The sequence below is a fragment of the Nesoenas mayeri genome, assembly GCF_963082525.1.
Source record: "Nesoenas mayeri genome assembly, chromosome: 12".
In the NCBI taxonomy this organism is placed as follows: domain Eukaryota; kingdom Metazoa; phylum Chordata; class Aves; order Columbiformes; family Columbidae; genus Nesoenas; species Nesoenas mayeri.
Window position 1 is genome coordinate 22,219,001 of NC_137547.1, and position 18,790 is coordinate 22,237,790.

General features: G+C 42.9%; 1 protein-coding gene across 1 annotated transcript in view; it reads left to right on the plus strand.

The window, feature by feature from the left end:
* WWOX (WW domain containing oxidoreductase) overlaps nucleotides 1-15,265 on the plus strand; it is a gene marked incomplete at its 3' end in the record, with an annotated part of 459,260 nt that extends 443,995 nt beyond the window's left edge. The window contains exon 9 of the mRNA XM_080351666.1: nucleotides 15,077-15,265. Coding sequence (XP_080207792.1) covers nucleotides 15,077-15,265 — 189 coding nt within the window. The remainder of the gene's footprint in view (nucleotides 1-15,076) is intronic.
* Nucleotides 15,266-18,790: the final 3,525 nt, after the last annotated feature.

Consider the following 18,790-nt stretch of genomic DNA (forward strand, 5'->3'; position numbering starts at 1 on the left):
AAATAGGGTTTAGCTGATTATAGGTCTGACCCAAGGTGCAAACATATACCTAAGTTGATAGAAATAGGAGCAAGGAATAAACAGTCTTCAGCAAAATTTAGGATGCCCCAGTAATGTCATTCCTCACCTTACCTCTACAATGGAACTTGCACCTTCCTTTCTGTGCTCCCTTTATTCTGCTATAGATTAACCTGGGTAGGAATGTTCTCTTCTTACACTCCTTTTTTCATCGTTGCTTGGTTTATTGTTGCAATTTGTTCATCGTGTGGTTGTCTTAAAAGAACGAAGGAAATTTGACATGAACTGAAAGCAGAGAGATGCAGAGGTGCTTCCTAGTCTGGTGGGGTCAAGAAGTATCATTAGCTCAATGCACAGAACTCTATTACCAAATGTGAATATGATTTGTGTGAGAGGATCTCCGTGAGCAATATGGAATAATTGCATGAAAGGCAGCTGCAGGAACCGCATACTCAGTTACCTTTATTAGTGTCCACTTGATATTTTAAGCGAGCAATTATATATATATATGTAAATATACACGAACACACTTGTATATTTGAATTTCAGCGTTTGGTAGCATTAGAGAAAGATAACCTGCCACTGGGCAATAGCAGTTACTGCATCTGTAGAATTACTGTTACTGTTGGACATGTACTGATTTCCCAATAATAGTCAAAGTGATCATTCAATCTCCATTTAGCATGCCTGGATTTAAAATGCAAACCAGCAACATACTTCATGCAAACGCCAACTTGGCCTATGTTCTGGAGCGCATGTCCAGAGCAGGAAACAATAAGTTTATTCTTCTCCCCAATTAGACTTTTGTGAAAGGCTCAGTTATGTCTCCAACTATCACACTGAACACGCACTAAAGCAGCACATTAATGTGCCTTTTAATGCTTCTTAGGAGTAGATCAAAAGAAATGTCAGGTGCACTTTGCATTCCTGCCGTGATGTGTCTGGGGCTGTCAGCGTGTCCCCGCAGCCGGGCCGTGGTCCCACCCGCCGTGCCGGGGCAGCGGGCGCTCCTGGGGTGCTCAGGCTTTACCGCGGCACCGCTGCGCCCCACGTCTCAGCTCCAAGGCGCTGGAGCCTGAGAGCCGTGCTGCTGGCACCAGGAGCAGGTTTGGCCTTTGCTATTCAGTGGGAGAAAAGAGTTGTTGAAATCAATCCCGGAGAAAATGACTTAAAACTCAGCACGCTGGAAAATGGAACTTAATTAACGGAAGCGAACTTGCAAACCTCCACTGTAAACTGTTATTATTTTGTTTGCTTACTTGAGGGGATATGTCAGAGCGGCGCTTACCTTTTCTTCGTACGAGCTTGGCTGTTCTACCCATCATTTATTTTTACGTGATTAGCAGGTGGGCTTGTGGCTCTGTCACTCTAAACACGGGATGCTTAAAATGCGCAAAAGGCAACTTTACAAAGACAGCGTGGCTGGTCTGGCCGTGTGACGGCGTGGTGCATGGTGCAGCCCGCTGCTGGCACAGGGGCCTGTCCGAGTGTGGGGCTGCGGTTGGCCAAAATACTGCAGAGCACATTTAGCGTGTGGGACACGGCCGGGGTATCCCGGGCACCCACTGCTACACCAGACGCTGTGGAAAGAGAGTTGAGTCTCTGAGATTTGCAGAGCTGAGTGGGCATAGCATTAACATGGAAGATGGGCAGCAAGTAAAAGGTACCTGCTGTTAGATATAGGATCAAAACTACAAAGCAGGAGACAAGGCTAAGGAAAGTATGTGAGAAAGAGAAGCAAACGGTTTGGAGGAAGGAAACAGCAAGGCAAGAGCAATATTGCGGTGTGCAGGGTGGCGGGGACGAGGACAAGAAGCTGGAATTAATTGCAGAAGCGGGGAAGCAGTGAGAACGGTTCAAGTTTTGTAACAAAGTTCATTTCTATATGTTTTCCTTTTTCAAATGGATGCTTTGAATAAATAGTGCTTTCATTTCCCGTGAGGCAGAGGTGAATAATAAGCACCTCGTCTGGGGAGGCTGATCTCCCCAACATCAGTCATCTGCGTGCAGCCTTACGCTCCAGCAGTGCTTTGGCTGAGCAAATTAGCCTGAAGTGTTGTGCCCTTGGCTGGCAAATCCTTTCAACCCGGTTGAACGGACAAAATGAATACCCAGATTGTTCCTGTGTCTGTTATTCTCTGCTGTTTATCTGGCGGAGCTGTCAGTCAGGCCATTATAACTGTGGTGCACACTCAAATGACTTGTCCACTCACAAAAGCGGAGTCTGTTGATGATAAGCTAAACAAAACTGGAGAGCGACTGTTGACAGAGTTGGGGGATCTTGCAAATGTCTCAGGTAAAAGCAGAAATGCAATCTGGGAAGGTACAGAAAGCAGCTTGTCTTACGCGTGTGTAGTTTTAAAGTGTTCATCGGGATTTGTCGGCAGACGATAAATGGGCATTTATAATGAATTGGGCTCCTCTCTACTTTAAACAAATTAGGCAGTGCACAGAAGATTTCTGAAACTTGAATGTAAGGGTATACTGCACTTACTAGAATTAATTAGCCTGAAAAGACATAATTTACTCGCACGGGCTTTGCCAGGGCAGAGCGAAGTTGCAATCCGCCCTGTGCTGTCCTGTCCCCGGTGACACCCCCAGGACTGGGGGGAGCAGCCAAACCTCCCCACAGGGCTCTGGACACAATTAGCCCTGGAGTTTAATTACTCTGACTCAGGTTTGTGGGTCCGGTGGGTTTGAAGGTGTTGGGTGCTCGCTCCTCCTCAGACAGGGAGGACGTTTGCATGAGGGGGATCATTGGTTTTGCTCATAAAAGAAATTTGGCTTCTTAAATATCTGGCAAAGAGGTGAATGGCACAGGTGAAGTGCTGTATGAAGATTTATTTCCTGACTTTTAATTTTGCTATTAGGACCCTGAGTTATAAGTGGGACTCTGAGCAACTCCTGAAACTAATTTTGCTGCATGACATTAGATAATGCCGTGCCTATCTGCTGAACGTGAACATAGCCAAAGACTTGTGCTCCTTTAGCCTCATGTTTGTGATCATAATTAACAAGCTTAATGTTTACAGATTATGCACGTGAATGCGGTCTCAGGTGTTTGAACAGTGCTGAACCGTATAGCAAAAAGTGTTTCCTCCAGCTCCTTCCCAGGCGGAGAAACTCGTTCGGTGCTGGATTGTCAGAAGAGTTTTCCCCACCGTCCCTGCCCTGTGCATTCTGCAGCAGAAAGGGAAATGTCGAGACTAGGGCAGGCTGCAATGCTTTAAATCCTCGTCAGTGCCATGAAGAAGCTGAAGTCCAGAAGGTCCTGTGTCTTGCTGGGGGTTTGTTAGGATGCACGGTTAGTGAGGGGGATGCTGCTGAGAGTGTGGCACAGCACGGCAACATCTCTTTGATCAGCAGCTGGTGACTTCACGATCGCAACCCCGGTAGCCTTGTTGGCGGTGATGATAACTGTAACGGATGGTACAGCTATTTTTCATCAAATGCTTGTTAGTCAATTTATTAGATTCCTAATATACTAATGCACTCATTTGGCAGGCATCTGGGCAACCGAGACTTGCAGTGCAGTGTACTCATTCAAAGTCACGGTAACTCACAGGTTGCTGATTTCTCATCAGCACTCAGAAGATAATTTGCAAATGTGCCATTTATCATTATGTGCTTTGTGGAAGCAGATCTCGTGAATGGGATAAACAGATAAGAGCCTAATAATGAACGTTTCCTTCCCAAACACCATTACCATTATTATGTTTTATTTACGTTGTACATTCTGCACCTATATGTGCATATGAGTTTGTATATGCTGCTAAAGTAGCTGCGGACACAGTTTTTTGAAGGATGGGTAGTGCACTTATTGATCCCTCTGCTGAGGGACACAGAGTTGGAGCAAATTAAATGTTGTCTACCAAAAGAGATAAAACTTTTAGTTGTAGTAGTTTCCGAAGTGATAGGCACGTGTGGACTTTTTCAGCGTGAAAAGCCACCACTAACCTGACAGCTTTCCTTTCCCTACTGGCAACATAAGCATCTGGGAAAAGCCCCTGGTAAAGCCAACAAAAGGACTATTCAGAGGCTGGATGGGAAGGATTATATGGCAGAGGTTGCTGGAGGAGCATTTTTCTTCCACGCCAAAGACAACAGGCTGTAGGGATGCTCTGACCCGTCCTGCTGTTTGCCACTGCATTTGACTTTGCATCGACGACTGCTTCTTATTCGCGTGTTCGCTTTTTACTGGGAAGAAGTCTAAGGTAACAGTAGCCGGGCGATCAGTCTGCAAATGTGGTTCCTGTCTCCTCCTGTGACATTCAGGGTGGAAGCTCTGCATACAAATCGTTGCTACTTATTTTTGCTTCTGCAGATGTGATTTTGTGCAATGAAAGGTGTAACAAGGAGCCCGGCATAGGAAGGAGCCCTTGTGCCAAATGGCTCTGTGTGTTTCGCTCCGCGACTGCTATCCAGCAGAGCTGGGAAACCATGCAAAGATATTGATAATTGATTCCGTTTTATATAAGTTAAAAACTAGCTTTTCCCTCCTAGTGTGAAGGTAATGGGTTTTGTCTATAGAAAGATAATAATCCTATGAACCATTTCTACGCCCTCTATTAAAGAATAGTATAGCTTGCACTTGAACGTAATGCCCATGTCAGCTCAGCTTTTTAAACATTCATCTTAAAAGAGTCTTCAAGGACTGGAAAGAGATCTTCCGCAGGCACTGAGCTAAGTTTGAGAAACTTAAAATGTCACAAAGATCCTGTCAATTAATGTGTTTATTCTTATACATCCATCTACTCTGGAAAAAGCATCTTCAGACATGAAAGCTGTTTTCTTTCGATTAAAAAGTTGTCATTGCATTTAGTTTCCATAGATAATGCAGAGCGGATTTCCCCCACCCCCCCTTGCCATATTGGGGGATAAATATGTCTCTTTTTTCTTCTTACCATTTTCCTCATAGGAATCTTCCTTTATTACAAGAACAAAAAAAAAAGAAGGAAGAAGAGAGCTAAATTGAAACCTTGCCTCCAAATTTGTATGCAGGAGGTGGCTTGATTTATAAGCTTAGGTAATTTCATTTTTGTTCACACTCCTTCAATTGAAAGGCTCCCACAAACAGTGTTACTGCACTGGAGGGAAGAAATGGGCAAATTTATCAAGCTATTTATCAAATTATTTTCACAGTCTGTCAAAGTCATAAGCATGCTAGAAGAGAAGCATGGAGAGTATATTCAACCAGGGGAGCGTGTCTGAGCCAGTCGGCAGCACAGCCAGCGAGCAACCGCGTGGCCAGGGACACGGGGACCGCGCTTGGCCGCGATGGCACCAGTCCTGGCACTGGTGGTGTTCCATCCGTACCGGGTGGATTATGGGCTGAGAAAATGAAATTGAAAACATCATTAAACAGACAGAGAGGTCAGAGCAAAGGGGACGGACTCCCCCTCTCTCTGAGCATCTGCTGGGGTTTGCAAAGGGGGACGCTGTTGAATCTAATGGGGCACACACCGAGTCAGAGTGACTCACATCCTGGGCTGGGGAGAGAACAGCGTTGGGGTGTCAGTCCTTGGTGGGGGGTCCGAGGAGACCGTCTTGACCAAGCAGGGCAAAAGATGAACAAAAAAGCAACCGAGATTGAAGGAACCAGTCTAGTAAGAAATCTTTAATTTCTAATGAGCTTCAAAGGGTTTGAGAGAGTTGAATTTTCTTTTTTTAACAAACCAGTTCAAGTACATGCCTTCAGATTATAAAAGTACCTGAAATCGCCTAGAATATCAGCATGCATAGGTTGTTAGTATTTACATATATTTACATAGGAAAACAAGAGAAAGATCTACAGTTATTTACAGTCTACATAGGCGAAGAGAAAGGCAGCATAATTGTATTTCCTAAAATACAGTAGTTGAATAGTCAGCACATGCATATTAAGATATATTTGCATGATAGAACGCAAATGTTTTAAGACATACCTTTTTAACTCCCTATGCTAAGGTATAGCATAATAAAGGTAAATTTTTTTGTGTTTTGTTTCTAGTCTATTTGCATCAAGTGCTTTAAAATGTTCACTAACACAGCGGCAGCGTTATTCACCCTGGCAATTAAAGCAACAGTACACACGATAATTTCCTACTAACTAGCAACAAGCTGCTGGTGAATGAAGTATCTATTGTTTCTCATTATCTGTCGACCAACATACAGGGATCTCTCCTTGTAAAGGCAGTGCCTAAGCTATCACTATTAATTATAGAAGTAATATAAATGAGACTCTACAGTATGTACTAAATGAAATATTAACAAGGCCAGTGTCTTTGAGCCTGAAAGATGCACTAACAGGGCACACTTTACAGCAGGCTATCTATGAAAATCAAACATACATAATACAGGAGTGCCTGGCTTACAGCTCTAAGCCTAGACTTTAGAGCCCTGTTTGCTAGAGCTGTATTATTGCAAAATACATTCCCTTAATTAGGTTCTGGAAGACAGAGTTAGTAGTTAATTTCTTACCATGATATGTCCCCATCATAACACCCGATGGTTTTTCAATGCATTGTATTGCTGAAATGTGTGTGTATGAGCATGCGTGTATCAACAGATGAAAAAGAGTCTTTATCTGTAAAACCTAAACCATCAGCTTGTTCAATATTTGTCCCAAAAGGTCACTTGCTTAAAAAGCATTGTGTTGGGAGGCGGGGGGGGTTCACTCATATGTGACATGAAAGGCAGTCTGGAAATTATTTGTGCAATGAAGGAGGAAGCCAAATGCCAGTCTTGTGATGACGTTCTTTGCAATACTGCATATGAAAAAGTCTAAATTTTGACTAGTAATAGTATTAAAAAGCTATATAAATATATACAGCATATACAGTACTGTATGTATACATACATTTTTATAAAGTATATCTATAATTAAAGTTAGGTGCAGCAAAAACATAAAACATTTCAAGTTAACATAAGTTAATAACAGAATTGATCTCAACGGAGTCTCATCCGTGTGTATGCCCAAACACCAGCCAGCCCTATTCTGATGGATTAGTTGCAGCAGCATATCTGTTCTGTCTTGTTGGCAGAATATGTTTATTGTCAACAACGTGTTTGCCCAGTTCTTCAAATGACCCTTGCCCAGAAGCATCCACCCTCACCGGGCAGGGATATGTATTTCAGGAGGATTTCCCATATCCTCCATAGGATTTCCATTTTCGATAGTGGCTGACAAGCAGCGGTAGGACTCACGTTTATTGAAGTGCACACTGTAAAATCTCTGAAAGCAAGTGACAGAGATTTCCAGGCACGACCGGCTGGCGATAGCGGTACCGTGGTGCCCCAGGACTGTCTCTTACGTGCGCTTTGCTTCTCACTCCACTGGCCAGTGTTGGCACGTAGGGCAGGGGGCACGCAATGCACAGCAGCACAACACGGTCAACCTGATCATTGCCTTACCCTGTTACACTCTGAAATGAAGATCAATAATTCTCCTCAGGGGTTTTTCACAAATCCAGAAATGAGCAGGAGCGTGCGGTGTCACACCGCTGCTCCGTACCAGCCTGCCGGAAGAAAAGTGATAGTGGATCGGAACAATTTGCACGCAGTGTTCAAAACTGCAGCTTCAGTGGAGCAGTGATATCTGTAAAGGGTGAATCAGGTGTGAACGGGAGTTCAGCAGGCAGGAGAAGAAAATACAGCAGGGCTATGTGTGGAAATGTGGTGTGGGCGCAAAGGCTGGGGCGAGCAGCCTGGAGGCTCCTGCCCTCGAGATGCTGGTTGGGCAAGGTAAAGCCCTGTGCTTCATTAAAGGTTTTGAAGCTCGAGAAGGCGCTGTGTCAGGCTTGGAACAATTTCCAGAAGCTGATTGTGGACTTTAATAAGATACTGGGAAAAAGAAGGAATACGGCACTGCCCGTGGGAACCAGCTCCCTTGCAGGTGCTGCGGTGAGAGCAATTGGGTTGCACAGACAGTGATGCTGTATGGTTTCATCCGAGATATCTGTGAAGGGCTGGCAAACAAAATACCAGACCCATGGGGAATATGTGCCCTTCTGGAGGACAGCCGTAGGGCACACGGGATATCCTAAGGCGGCTCAGATGTTTTAAGACCCCATGTAAGGCAACTGAATCCCACTCCTGGTATGCAACCATGGCTCTTTCTAGCATAAGCAAAGGGTGAGGTGAACCCATGGATCACCCTTTCAGGACTGGCTGTCCCTAAAGCATCCATTTTTGAATAATTTGGTGCTGTTTTGGCTATTAAGAGTTTTCCCAAGTTCTCTGTGAGCTACGCAAAAAGAAACAGGGAGAGAGAGGGAAGAGGCTGGAATGGGGCCCAGTGCAGCACACAGGTTCATAAGTTAGAGAATTAAGTTTATACAATGGAGAAAAATATGCGTGACTTTAAAAGGTAACTACATTTTTTTGTCAGCTATTTTGCCAACCTTGTTCTACATCTTCTACACATTTTAACAATGGTTTATAATATACCACTTTATACTTACACAGTGCTTTTCAGCTCTGAGCATGAAAGCACTCCATGAATCTGAACTCGTCCTCACAACACCCCTGTGAGGTGGGTAAATAAATAATCATACTCTTCCCATTTTAGAGCTGGGAAAAGGGAGGTACGTGGAGTCAAAGTGACTTGTCCAAGTTCACCGGGGAAGTAAAAGTTGACAAGAAAATACAACCTAGTTCTCCTGACTTGACGTCCCGTATTGTATTTTTGTTCTCCTGTGGAATGATTGCAGACAATCTGTTTGACACTGGATGTTGGAAGTTTTCAAGCACTATCGTTGCCATAATTGAGAACATATGGGGTGTTGCATAACACAAACAACATGGTGCATTATCAAAATACATTTATTACAATGGACACATTTTCTTTTGCAAAGTTAAAACCCAGAATGTAAGTTAAATATAGCTGCATATACTGAATAGTTGAAATAATCACTGGGACTTAATGTCTCAATGTCTCAGCAGTTGAAAACAAATCCTCTTTCGTGAGCTACTGCAGTTTCCTTACCCAAAGAACATAGCACACTTATCTTCTATAATGTATGTAAAGAATACTGTAAATGTCTAAAGGTCTTAATGACGCTAAGAAAAGTTACAGCTTGAAATCAACTATGCTTTGCAAGTAGAGAAGCTGATGGAGTTTTGAGTCTTTGTAGTTGGGAATTAATTGAAAAAGGAATACATCAGAGGAAAAAAAGCAGACCTTATAGATTTCAGTTTATCCGTTGTATTATCTTCTAAGAGATGCTTTGCTGGTTTAAATGTGGTGATGGGGGAAGGGGAGGTGGTTGAGAATCTCTGGTTTAGATGTGGTTGGGTGAGACCTTTGAAAATGCTGCAATTACAGAGCGAGTTCAGCTCACGTTTTCCTGCCGATACTTGGGTGGAGATGGGACCTGAAGTCAACTGAGCCCAATTTGTTACTTAGATCATATTTGGCAGCTCCAAAGTTTTATTTTTTTTAGCTAGAGATATTATTTCAGTTTATCATACTCACCCAAACTAGCAAAGGCAGCTTTCAATTTCATATTTCCTTGCTGAAAAAGCAATCGGGGAATTCTATTTTCTTACAGGAGACTAATACATACATATTCTGAGCATTACTCATAAGCTAACTGTGCGTGTGGGATTGCTCGGAGTAGAAGGACTTCAGCAGGAGCTGAAGAGTTCTCCTGTCATCTCTCACACCAGACTAAAACTTGTTCACTGCGTTGTAAGAAAAGTGACCGAGTTACCCTGGTAGGAGGTGGAACAAGGTGACACCTGATCCTGAGCATCAGCTCCCTCAGCTACGACCGATACCATGGCCGATACCACCCAACAGCTCTTAAGTCTGATCCTAAAAGCCCTTCAGATACTAGGGAATCCTGAAGGCTGAATGAAGACAGGAGGATTTTAGACTTACCAGTGTTTTTCAGAAGAGGTCATCATGCTCTGCGTTGTTTGCAAAGACTTGGACTTGATGGGAAAAACTAATTATTCAGCTCATCTGCTGAAACATTTTAACATTACAGAGAAAAGAGTAAGTGTATTTTCAGAAAACTCAGCATCACGAGCTCAGCTGGGGGTTGTTAGCAATCCCAGAATGGAAGCAAATGCGTTTGGAGGGCAGTTTTCTTCCAGGAGGGAAGACAAGCTGGGCTGCCGAGCGTGGTCTGGAGCAGCAGCCCCGAGCATCAGCAGCCGAAAACTGTGGTGCCGCAGGCACGGCAAAGGACCTGGGCTGGTTTACACCAGGCGAAGATGGGCTCAAGGAGTATAAAATGGCAGCTGTAACTTTGGAGTTTGGCTTGGGCAATTTGGAATGAATCGCTGTGGAAACGGGCTCCATATCTTTTTGTTTGTTATTCCCCGGAGATTTCCTATTTCACCTCAAATCGGGAAATGGCCATTGCTGAAGGTAGATGGTAAAGAGCCTTTTCTCCCCAGTCAAGTGGATTTGAACAGCACTTCAGGGTGCTTTACAGAGCACAAGGAAGGTATGGGAGAACCCACTGGTTTCATGATCTGGAGTATGTTTGTACTACCTCATCCTCACACTGCAGTTGTACAGCTATAAAGAGTATGTTCTGCTATAAAGAGCAGAAAGATCAGTATGGATCTGATAGTTTTGTGTTAGGGATGTGTTGGCTTTGCCCAATAATCCTGAGGTGAATCACAGGAATAGCCTGAAGACTTGCAAGGAAGTCCTGGCTTTTTATTTCACTTGAGCTGCTTGCTTTGAATCTGGTCCTTGTCACAAATACTCACCTCTCACGTCATTTTGAATTCACCTCTTCCCACTGTCCGTCTTTCAAAACGCACTGTGCTAAACTTAACCTCGGGCTACCATGATAACCGACCTTTATTCTTAATTTTTCATAAGAAAACAAAAATCTCCTTTTCAAAGCAGCTGATCCCATCTCAGGCAATGTCTACCCCTATCCGTACGCCCTTAGCAGAGTTCAGAGTGATCTTAGTCATTTGCAGTTGGTAAGTATACAGATAAGTTATGGCATTGTTTCTATTATTAATAAGCTTGATATGCAAACCTGCTTCAGAACAGGGGTCTAGTTTTATAAAATAAACATGCATTTGAAAATAAACAAATCTGAAAACTAAACATTAACTGTGTAACATGTTTTCTTATCAGGAACATAAATAGTATCTTAGAATACTAACGAATGCATTGCATATACTAATGAGGGGTTTACCTTATACTGCATATCAATAACCCCTTTTCTTTGACTATTAAGATATTTTATATTAATTTGTATTCAGTGCTATCAGTTACAAATTGACAGCTAGCGGTTATGAAATAAATGCCTATGAACTACTAGCTACTTAGTATTTTCATCTCAACAAAGGACTTTGGAAGGATGTGTAATTTAGATCTATGAGCCTCAACTATAAATAAACAGCAACTGCTGTATAAATCCCACCCCGCTGCAGTTGAAGATTGTGTTACAAAACTGACAAATGATTTGCGGAAGAGAATGATGAACCCTTATTACTAAGACACTCTTCAACTTAATCCAAAACAAGATTCCTGGGTAATTTTACGTACACTGGAAAGATTGATGGCGCGGTGCTTGCCTGGCAGCTCTCAAACGTTTGGCTGGATTGGAAATGGCACTGAGGCGTGATTAAAGATTCGGTTGGGCTTCTCGCAAATTCTTTATCCTGTATATTCATCATTGCAACCCGCTGCCTTTCTTGCAGGTTACGGCAGGCTGACCCCCAGCTCCGCTGATTAGCACCCTGTACAACTGACAGACGTATAGAAGAAAATGTTTAGGTTGCCCGGCACTTTTAGCATCGTTTAGCGGTTGAAATTGTTGGGGGGGGGGGCGTTAATCACAATAGATCAGGGAGAGTCTGTGACAACTGACAAGCTCATTGTTTAAGACACTTTTTAACGAAGTTGTTAACATTAATTCTTTTATATAGTGCTCTAATCTTCTTCAAATTATGTTCTGACATGGCACAAACCGCTTGGCATTGAAAGTCATTCAACAGTGATTAAAGTGCTCTTTTTATCGGTTTAAGAATGTTTCATCTTGTATCAGCAGTATGGAATTGTTTACTAATTAGATTCCCTAACATCCTCTGCTGTCGTATGCTGATGATATGTGAACAGGAAAGCTGATGAGCAAAAAATTAAAACTTGTTATTAAACTGTCATAAGGCCCAGCGTATAAAGACGTCATTCAAAAGTCTGTTTTCATGAGGGATAAACAATATTTACTGAGAAACGGAGCAGTTTCCCAGCCGGGCTGGGCATGGCCGGCGGCACTTTGCAGTGATCTGCAGCTCGAGCTGGTCCCGGAGCTTTGTGCTGTCTGAGTCGTAGATGCAAAGGAAGAATTTGTCCCTGGAGGACCTTCCTGCTGTCTGGCACATACGGGGCTCCCGGGTGCCACGCTTTGGGCTAGAGACGTCCTGCCAATGCAAAGTGCGACTTGGGTCCCGCCATTCTGACACCCATTCCCCTCTGTATTTGGGCAAGTCACTTAGGCAGAGCCTCAGATGTCTGAATGCAACTAGCGCACGTTCACCGATGGAAATCAGATGCTTACGTGGCTGTGAGAATCTGAGATTTACCTTCCGTTTTGCAGTTCTGCTGTCTGAAGGAAGCTCCCGCATTTGATGGGTTAATGTTTGTCCGTTATTCTGAAATATTAAACTGTCATAAGAAAAGTACTTTTCTTTCAATGATAGAACCACTGAACTTTCTTCTTCCAAAACCGCCAACACAATTGAAACATTTAGAAAGAAGTAAAGATATACACAGCCAAAAAGCAAATGGCACATTGCTCACATCCAGTTCTCCATGAAACACTGGAGGCATCGCAAGATAAAGTGCTTTGGGCTTCCAGCCACATAATCTTTTATCTCTTAGAGTAAATATCCTATGCTCACACAGGGAAAACTATTCTCTTCTTTTGGAGTTTAGGTTGTGTCAGTGTTCGAGGTATAAAGCACTGTTATTATATTGTGGGATGTTTTTCTGCCTGCTGAGAATTTTGTTTAAAACTCATCAAATTTGACTCATTTAAAAAGATAAATTATTGTTTGGGTTGGATTTTAAACTGCTCTGATAAACTCCCATTTTATAAATGAGCTGAATTCTATTAGAGCTACCCTGAGTTTAGCTTGGCTGAACAGCTGCTTTTCAGCAATAGCTTAAGGGCTCTCGCTCTGCGTTGAGCAATTTAGTTTAATTTTACCTTTCTAATAAAAGTCCAGTCGAATTGCTTGCAAAAAACTAATAATACTCTTCAGGGACTTTGAATCATTCTAAACAGCTGAATACAGTGATCACACCTGTGCTGTGGAGCTTTATGGGATAGTTCAAAGAGCATAGGAATTTTATTGTTCTCTATTACTATTATTTTTAGTAGAACTCTCTTCCATTTCTGCTACCGCCTTTAAGATACTTTCTCTTTTGTAAAAAAGATATTGGTTTAATAAGAGGATTACTATGTCTTATACTAACTTTAAAAATATTTTGGTCTGTTGATAAATATATGCCTCTCAAAATACTTAATACAGCCAGTTTTGGTTTACCTTGTGATGGGAGATCATTTCTGAGCTGTGGAGTCATCATTATCAGTTTAATCCCATCTTCTGTGAAAAATGCATGTCTTGCAAACAAATGTGCCTTTCCCTGCAGTCACAAAATTGAGACGCCTCAATTAAGGAGAATTGGGCATTTTGAAACTGCTTGCCGCACCTGAAGGATGCGAAGACAAAGTGGAGCCCTCGCTCGGAGCCCCATCATCACCCTGGTTTCCTCGGCTGCCACAATGAAAGGCCAGAAAAAAAGGACTAGAGGAAGATCACAAGATGTTGAAACCTATTCCGTTTCCCCATTAAATTACCCTAATGTGGCAACACCTAATTTCTCTTTGTTTGCTTTTTCAATCATAGTTGGCAGCCTCTTTATTCTGATTCCTATCAGCTCATAATTAGTTACCACAGAAAGAGCTAAGATGTACATAAATAATCATAAGGTGCCAGATAAACTGTATTGGTTTTAAATTAGTGTTGTGTCTTGCTATGCACTCTCACCTGTTATTTTTAATTATAGTTTACAAAGCAAACTAGCTTGTTTCCCTCTTTCCAGCTCTTCTGGCACTGCACTTTCAACCCGTGCCCATGGCCGGAGCAGGGTGCTCGTTCCAGCCTCGTGGCCTCGGTCTCCACTCTTCTGTTAGAGAAATTCAGAGGAACTAATTCTTACTGTTTGAACAGAAATTCACTTAGTATGAGAAAGAAAAACAGCACCTCCTGATCCACAAAAGCCTCTAATTTACCTGCTCTGTTGAAATGCTCCATGAGAAATGGTTGTTACAGTACACAAAAAAACCCGCTGGAATGCCTTGTGTCTCTGCAAAATCAGAACCTCTCTCTGCCCGCAGCAGATCAACATTCGTACAAGGCAGCAGCGACAACTGTCACAGTGAAACTGTTGATCAAAGATATATGGGCCCGTTTGGCACCGGTCCCGATTGCACTTTACGTGATAGGTCTTAATTGGAGTGCCCGGGTTAATATTGTACAAGAGGTTTAAAAATCCAAACAAACAGTGCGTGTGTGTGTCAGCCTGCGCTGCTGGTCGAGGCGAGCGAGCGGATGCCCAAGGGGTACAGCGGTTACTGTGGTGCAATGGGAAGCTGGGAAATGTTGAGGTGCTGCTTTTAAACCTAGCTTAACTATTCTAGTTTCAGACCTTGCCCCTTTGCATCAGGCCAGAGTCTCCCTGCCGCCAATACAAGGTTTTATTGAAAAACGGGCAAAAGACTCGAGACGGGGACTGAGGTTTGGAAGTGTCTCTTTCTTTTGTGCAAACAGGAAAGGAAAAGAAAATAAACCCCTCACTAGGATGTTTTGTAAATAAGCGGCCAGCAGGCACGCAGGCAGCACCTTCGGCAGGGTTTCAGCCTTGTCACCGGGCGAGTTACTCGGCCGGCTGGGATGCTTTTCACTGATGCTTTTGTAAGATGCACAGCGTCACAGGACCACAGTCAAAATTATGATGATAAAATATCTATCTATATATATAGATATATTTATATGGCGTATTTTTTTTCTCTCTCTCCTTCTCTTCTCTTCCCAGCAACAAGGAGCTGCCACCACCGTGTACTGCGCCACGGCGGCGGAGCTGGAGGGGCTGGGCGGGCTGTACTTCAACAACTGCTGCCGCTGCCTGCCCTCGGCCGCCGCGCAGGACCCGGCCGCCGCCGCCGCGCTCTGGGAGCTGAGCGCCAGCCTGCTGCGCCAGCGCCTTGGCAGGCGGTGCCGCTGACACGGAGCTCGGCAAGGATCAAAACACGCCGGAAACTGCCAGCGCTGGATCCCGTCCAATCTTATCATCTAGAGGGTTTCCGTATACCTCCGATACAGATTAACCGGTGTTAAATGAAATAATAGCAGTCACAACACAGTGAAAAATGTTAAGTACTAATGGGAAATGGGGAATACCGTGGGTTAAAGGGACAATGCGGCTTCCTGGGGCTTAGTTAGTCTTGGTTCTCTTTCTTTTGATTATAGCCTGTTCAAAGTGTAACCCAAGGAGGCATCTTTTGTCTTGTTTTAGAAAAGCAATGCTGCAGATATTTGCTGCTGTTTTGATTAATGGGTAGGTACGTAGCCCAATATGGGATTTCCTCTTTATTTTGATAATGACTGTCTATTAGGCTTTAGGTATTGATCAGGAGATGGGAGTTGTGTTGATTCTTTTTCCCTACAAGGATTTCATTGGGTGTGGCAAATAAAAAGACTATTAAGGAAAGAAACCTTTGCTGCCCATGACTGCTGGCTGCAAATCCATCTGTCTGCGCTGTCTGGAACAAGAAGGTGCAAGAAGACATCTCAACAGAAATGGTAAAGTCACAGATAACTCAATATTTCTGGTTTTTCTTAAAAGGTTATAATAAAAGATATGTTGTAAACCATTCCCTAAATACTGTTGAGTTAGCAAAGATGATGTTGTCTCCTTAAGAACACACAGGCTGTAATCAGGGGTTTAAATGGTATTTCCATTGATTTCGCAGTTCACAGTTTTAAAGTTTTTTGTTCACAGTTTCTCAGTTCTCCCGACACTGTATCCCATTCCAAATCTCTTTTTTCCTTTAAATGTAAATTCAATAAAACGACATGCGTGCTCAAATAGTCACCTGAAGAGTTTTTGTCTCATTGCTGGAAATGTCTTAGTTCTTTTTTTTTTTTTTTTAGAAAAGAAAACTTGAAGAAAAATAAAGAGCTTCTTGTTGATGCCAAGAAAACGCTGTTTGTTTCTCGTTTGTTTCTAAGTTCATTTTTGTATTTTGTGCTTTGTAGCTGTCTTCGCGCCGGAGGGTTGTCCTAAGCCATCCTCAGTCCAGCATCCCATTTTCTGTAGACAGAATATAAACAAATAAATAGAAGGACACATTGTTAATAGAAGTTTATTAGACCCCCTCATTATTTCTGATTTATTGCTAACAGTCTGCCTGCCATGATTGTTCTTGTCTGCAGTCACAACGCATTGGATCAGCTGTTGAACAGGTGTTAAAATCAAGTCATTCACCTTGCGGAGTAGCTGTAGCATCCCCCCCATCAAAATACCCACCACGCTTACATAAGGAATGACAATATTGCAGTGTGACAGCTATACCTTACAGTCATATAGTGCCATTTCTTTACTCTTTACTCTTTTTTGAGTTTATGGGTAATTCTAGTTCGGTGTGAGCTCTTCTTAGGTAGGTGGCGTTCAGCCTCCTATGCACATAAGAGTTGAAATCTCTGCAAGTAAAGTCTCTATGTGCGAAATTAAATATCTTCCAAGTGGACGGGGGAACCCAGAGTGCACTGACCTCATATCTAGGATGAATTATCTGAACTGGCTTTGTACAGAGGAAATGAGGGCTTTTGCTTTTCCTCAAAGCCCTTGGCATCCTTCAAGCTTCTGCCCAAGTGCAGCCTCAGCCGCTCCCTAGTCGGCAACTTCCTTACCCGATGCCTTTCCTAAAGCAGTTGTAAAGAATATATGGCCTTGCTTATACCTGCTACACCACCTGTGTAGTAAATGAGCAATCCTGCCCTGCGTCTTGCCCTGCTGTCTGCAGCACCCCTTCCCCAAGGCCAGCGCGTCCTGAGGGCTCGCTCGGGCACTATTTGGCAGAATAAAGAACCAACCGGGGCTATTCCAGAAAGAGCAACAACTCTTTTCAGCCTTTATTGGAGAGGGGAAGAAATAAAGTTCACTCTTGTCTCCTGTAAGTTTTGTCAGGGCCGTGCCACAGGTGCTGCTATAGTGTAATACTTGAAAACTGTAATGGCTTGCATGTGTTTGCAAGTTGAGGTGAGGGTTACAGGCAAATTCTTTGTATTGTCTGGAGTTTATCTGGGAGAAAAACTGATTAACCTGTGCAACAGCCTTCTCAAATGGGTTATTTTTTTTTCCTTTTCACAGCCAAACAGAATTACTCTCATATAATAATACAGCTGGTCCGTGACAGCAGAGTTTGCATCAGAGCTTGGCATTGCTGGGTTCAGAAGAGGCAGTAATTAAGCAACGCTGGGAGCTCTGCACTCCCCCAAAGGCCTGGACCTTATGCTCCATTTAGGCAAACATTAATAATCGATAATGAACACCCTGTCATTCCTTATTGCTGAAATATTGCATGCTTTTATGAGAATTCAGTACTTTTAGAGAGATTGCCTGCCTTCCTTCAAAGAATATCTGCGAGGTGGATTTTCTTTGTACACGACTCACTATTCCAGTGTTATGGGGTAAAAGCATTGTCAATGTCAGCAGAGTTTCGTGTTTAGTATCAACTAAGTCGGTTGGGTTCCTCTGGTTCCTATTTCTGGTTAATAAATATTTATTGACACTAGTGTATTACCCTGTCTAGAATTTCACTATCACTATTTTCTCCGAGATAGATAAAATTACTTTCTCTGTTCTTTCTTTCGTTCTTTTCCTTTCTTTCCTTCTTTCTCCTTCTTTCCTCCTTTCTCTTTCTCTTCTCCTCTTCTCTCCCTCTCTCCTCCTCCTCTTTGCCTCTCACCTGTGTTGAGAAAGATATCTAAACATAAAAAAGCTTTTCTTTATCTAAACATGTTCATTCCAAATAATAAAAAAATGGCAGAAAGCTGCAGAGCATTTTCTTCTATTAGAAACACTTGTGAAAATAGTTTTTCTTACACTCTCAGCTTGATTTGAGCACAGGAGGGATGCGCAGGGGACATCAGAATGGAAAAGCAATAGAAAAGAAACAGACTCCAAACCCTCAGTTTTAATATCCCAGATGTGCCTAAAAGTCATTGGTTTTCCGATATATTTTGGTGTAAAATTTGGCACATTTACAGCTGGTCAGATTTCTTTATTTGACTGGCTTACATTTTTCCGGTTGATTTACCTGAGGCAATGTCTGTGTGAATTACTCTACAATGCATTGACTCCGGTGTTCATTAAAGGTAGTTAAGTGGTCCTGTGTCTAATATTAAAGCAAACCCCATTAACCTTAACTAGTATCATATCAGCAAAACAAAAAGAACTGGATAAAGCAAAATAGACGGGGTATTTACAGTTCTTGGAAAAGGTCCAGCAAACTTACATCAAGCTCCTAATTGTCCTAATAAGCACTCTCTGGTTCGCCCCATTAAAAAAGGAGGCAGCTGGGTAAGGACTGTTTCTGAGACACCTCCCAGGCCCCACGGGACTTTCTGCAGGAGAAATGCTGCAGAGCGTTTCCCACCTGCATCCCGAAGGGCATTGCTTGACCCTTTCCCCTCTGATTTCCTTATAGAGTCAACATTGCCCATTTTAATGTGGCGGGGCGTTTGT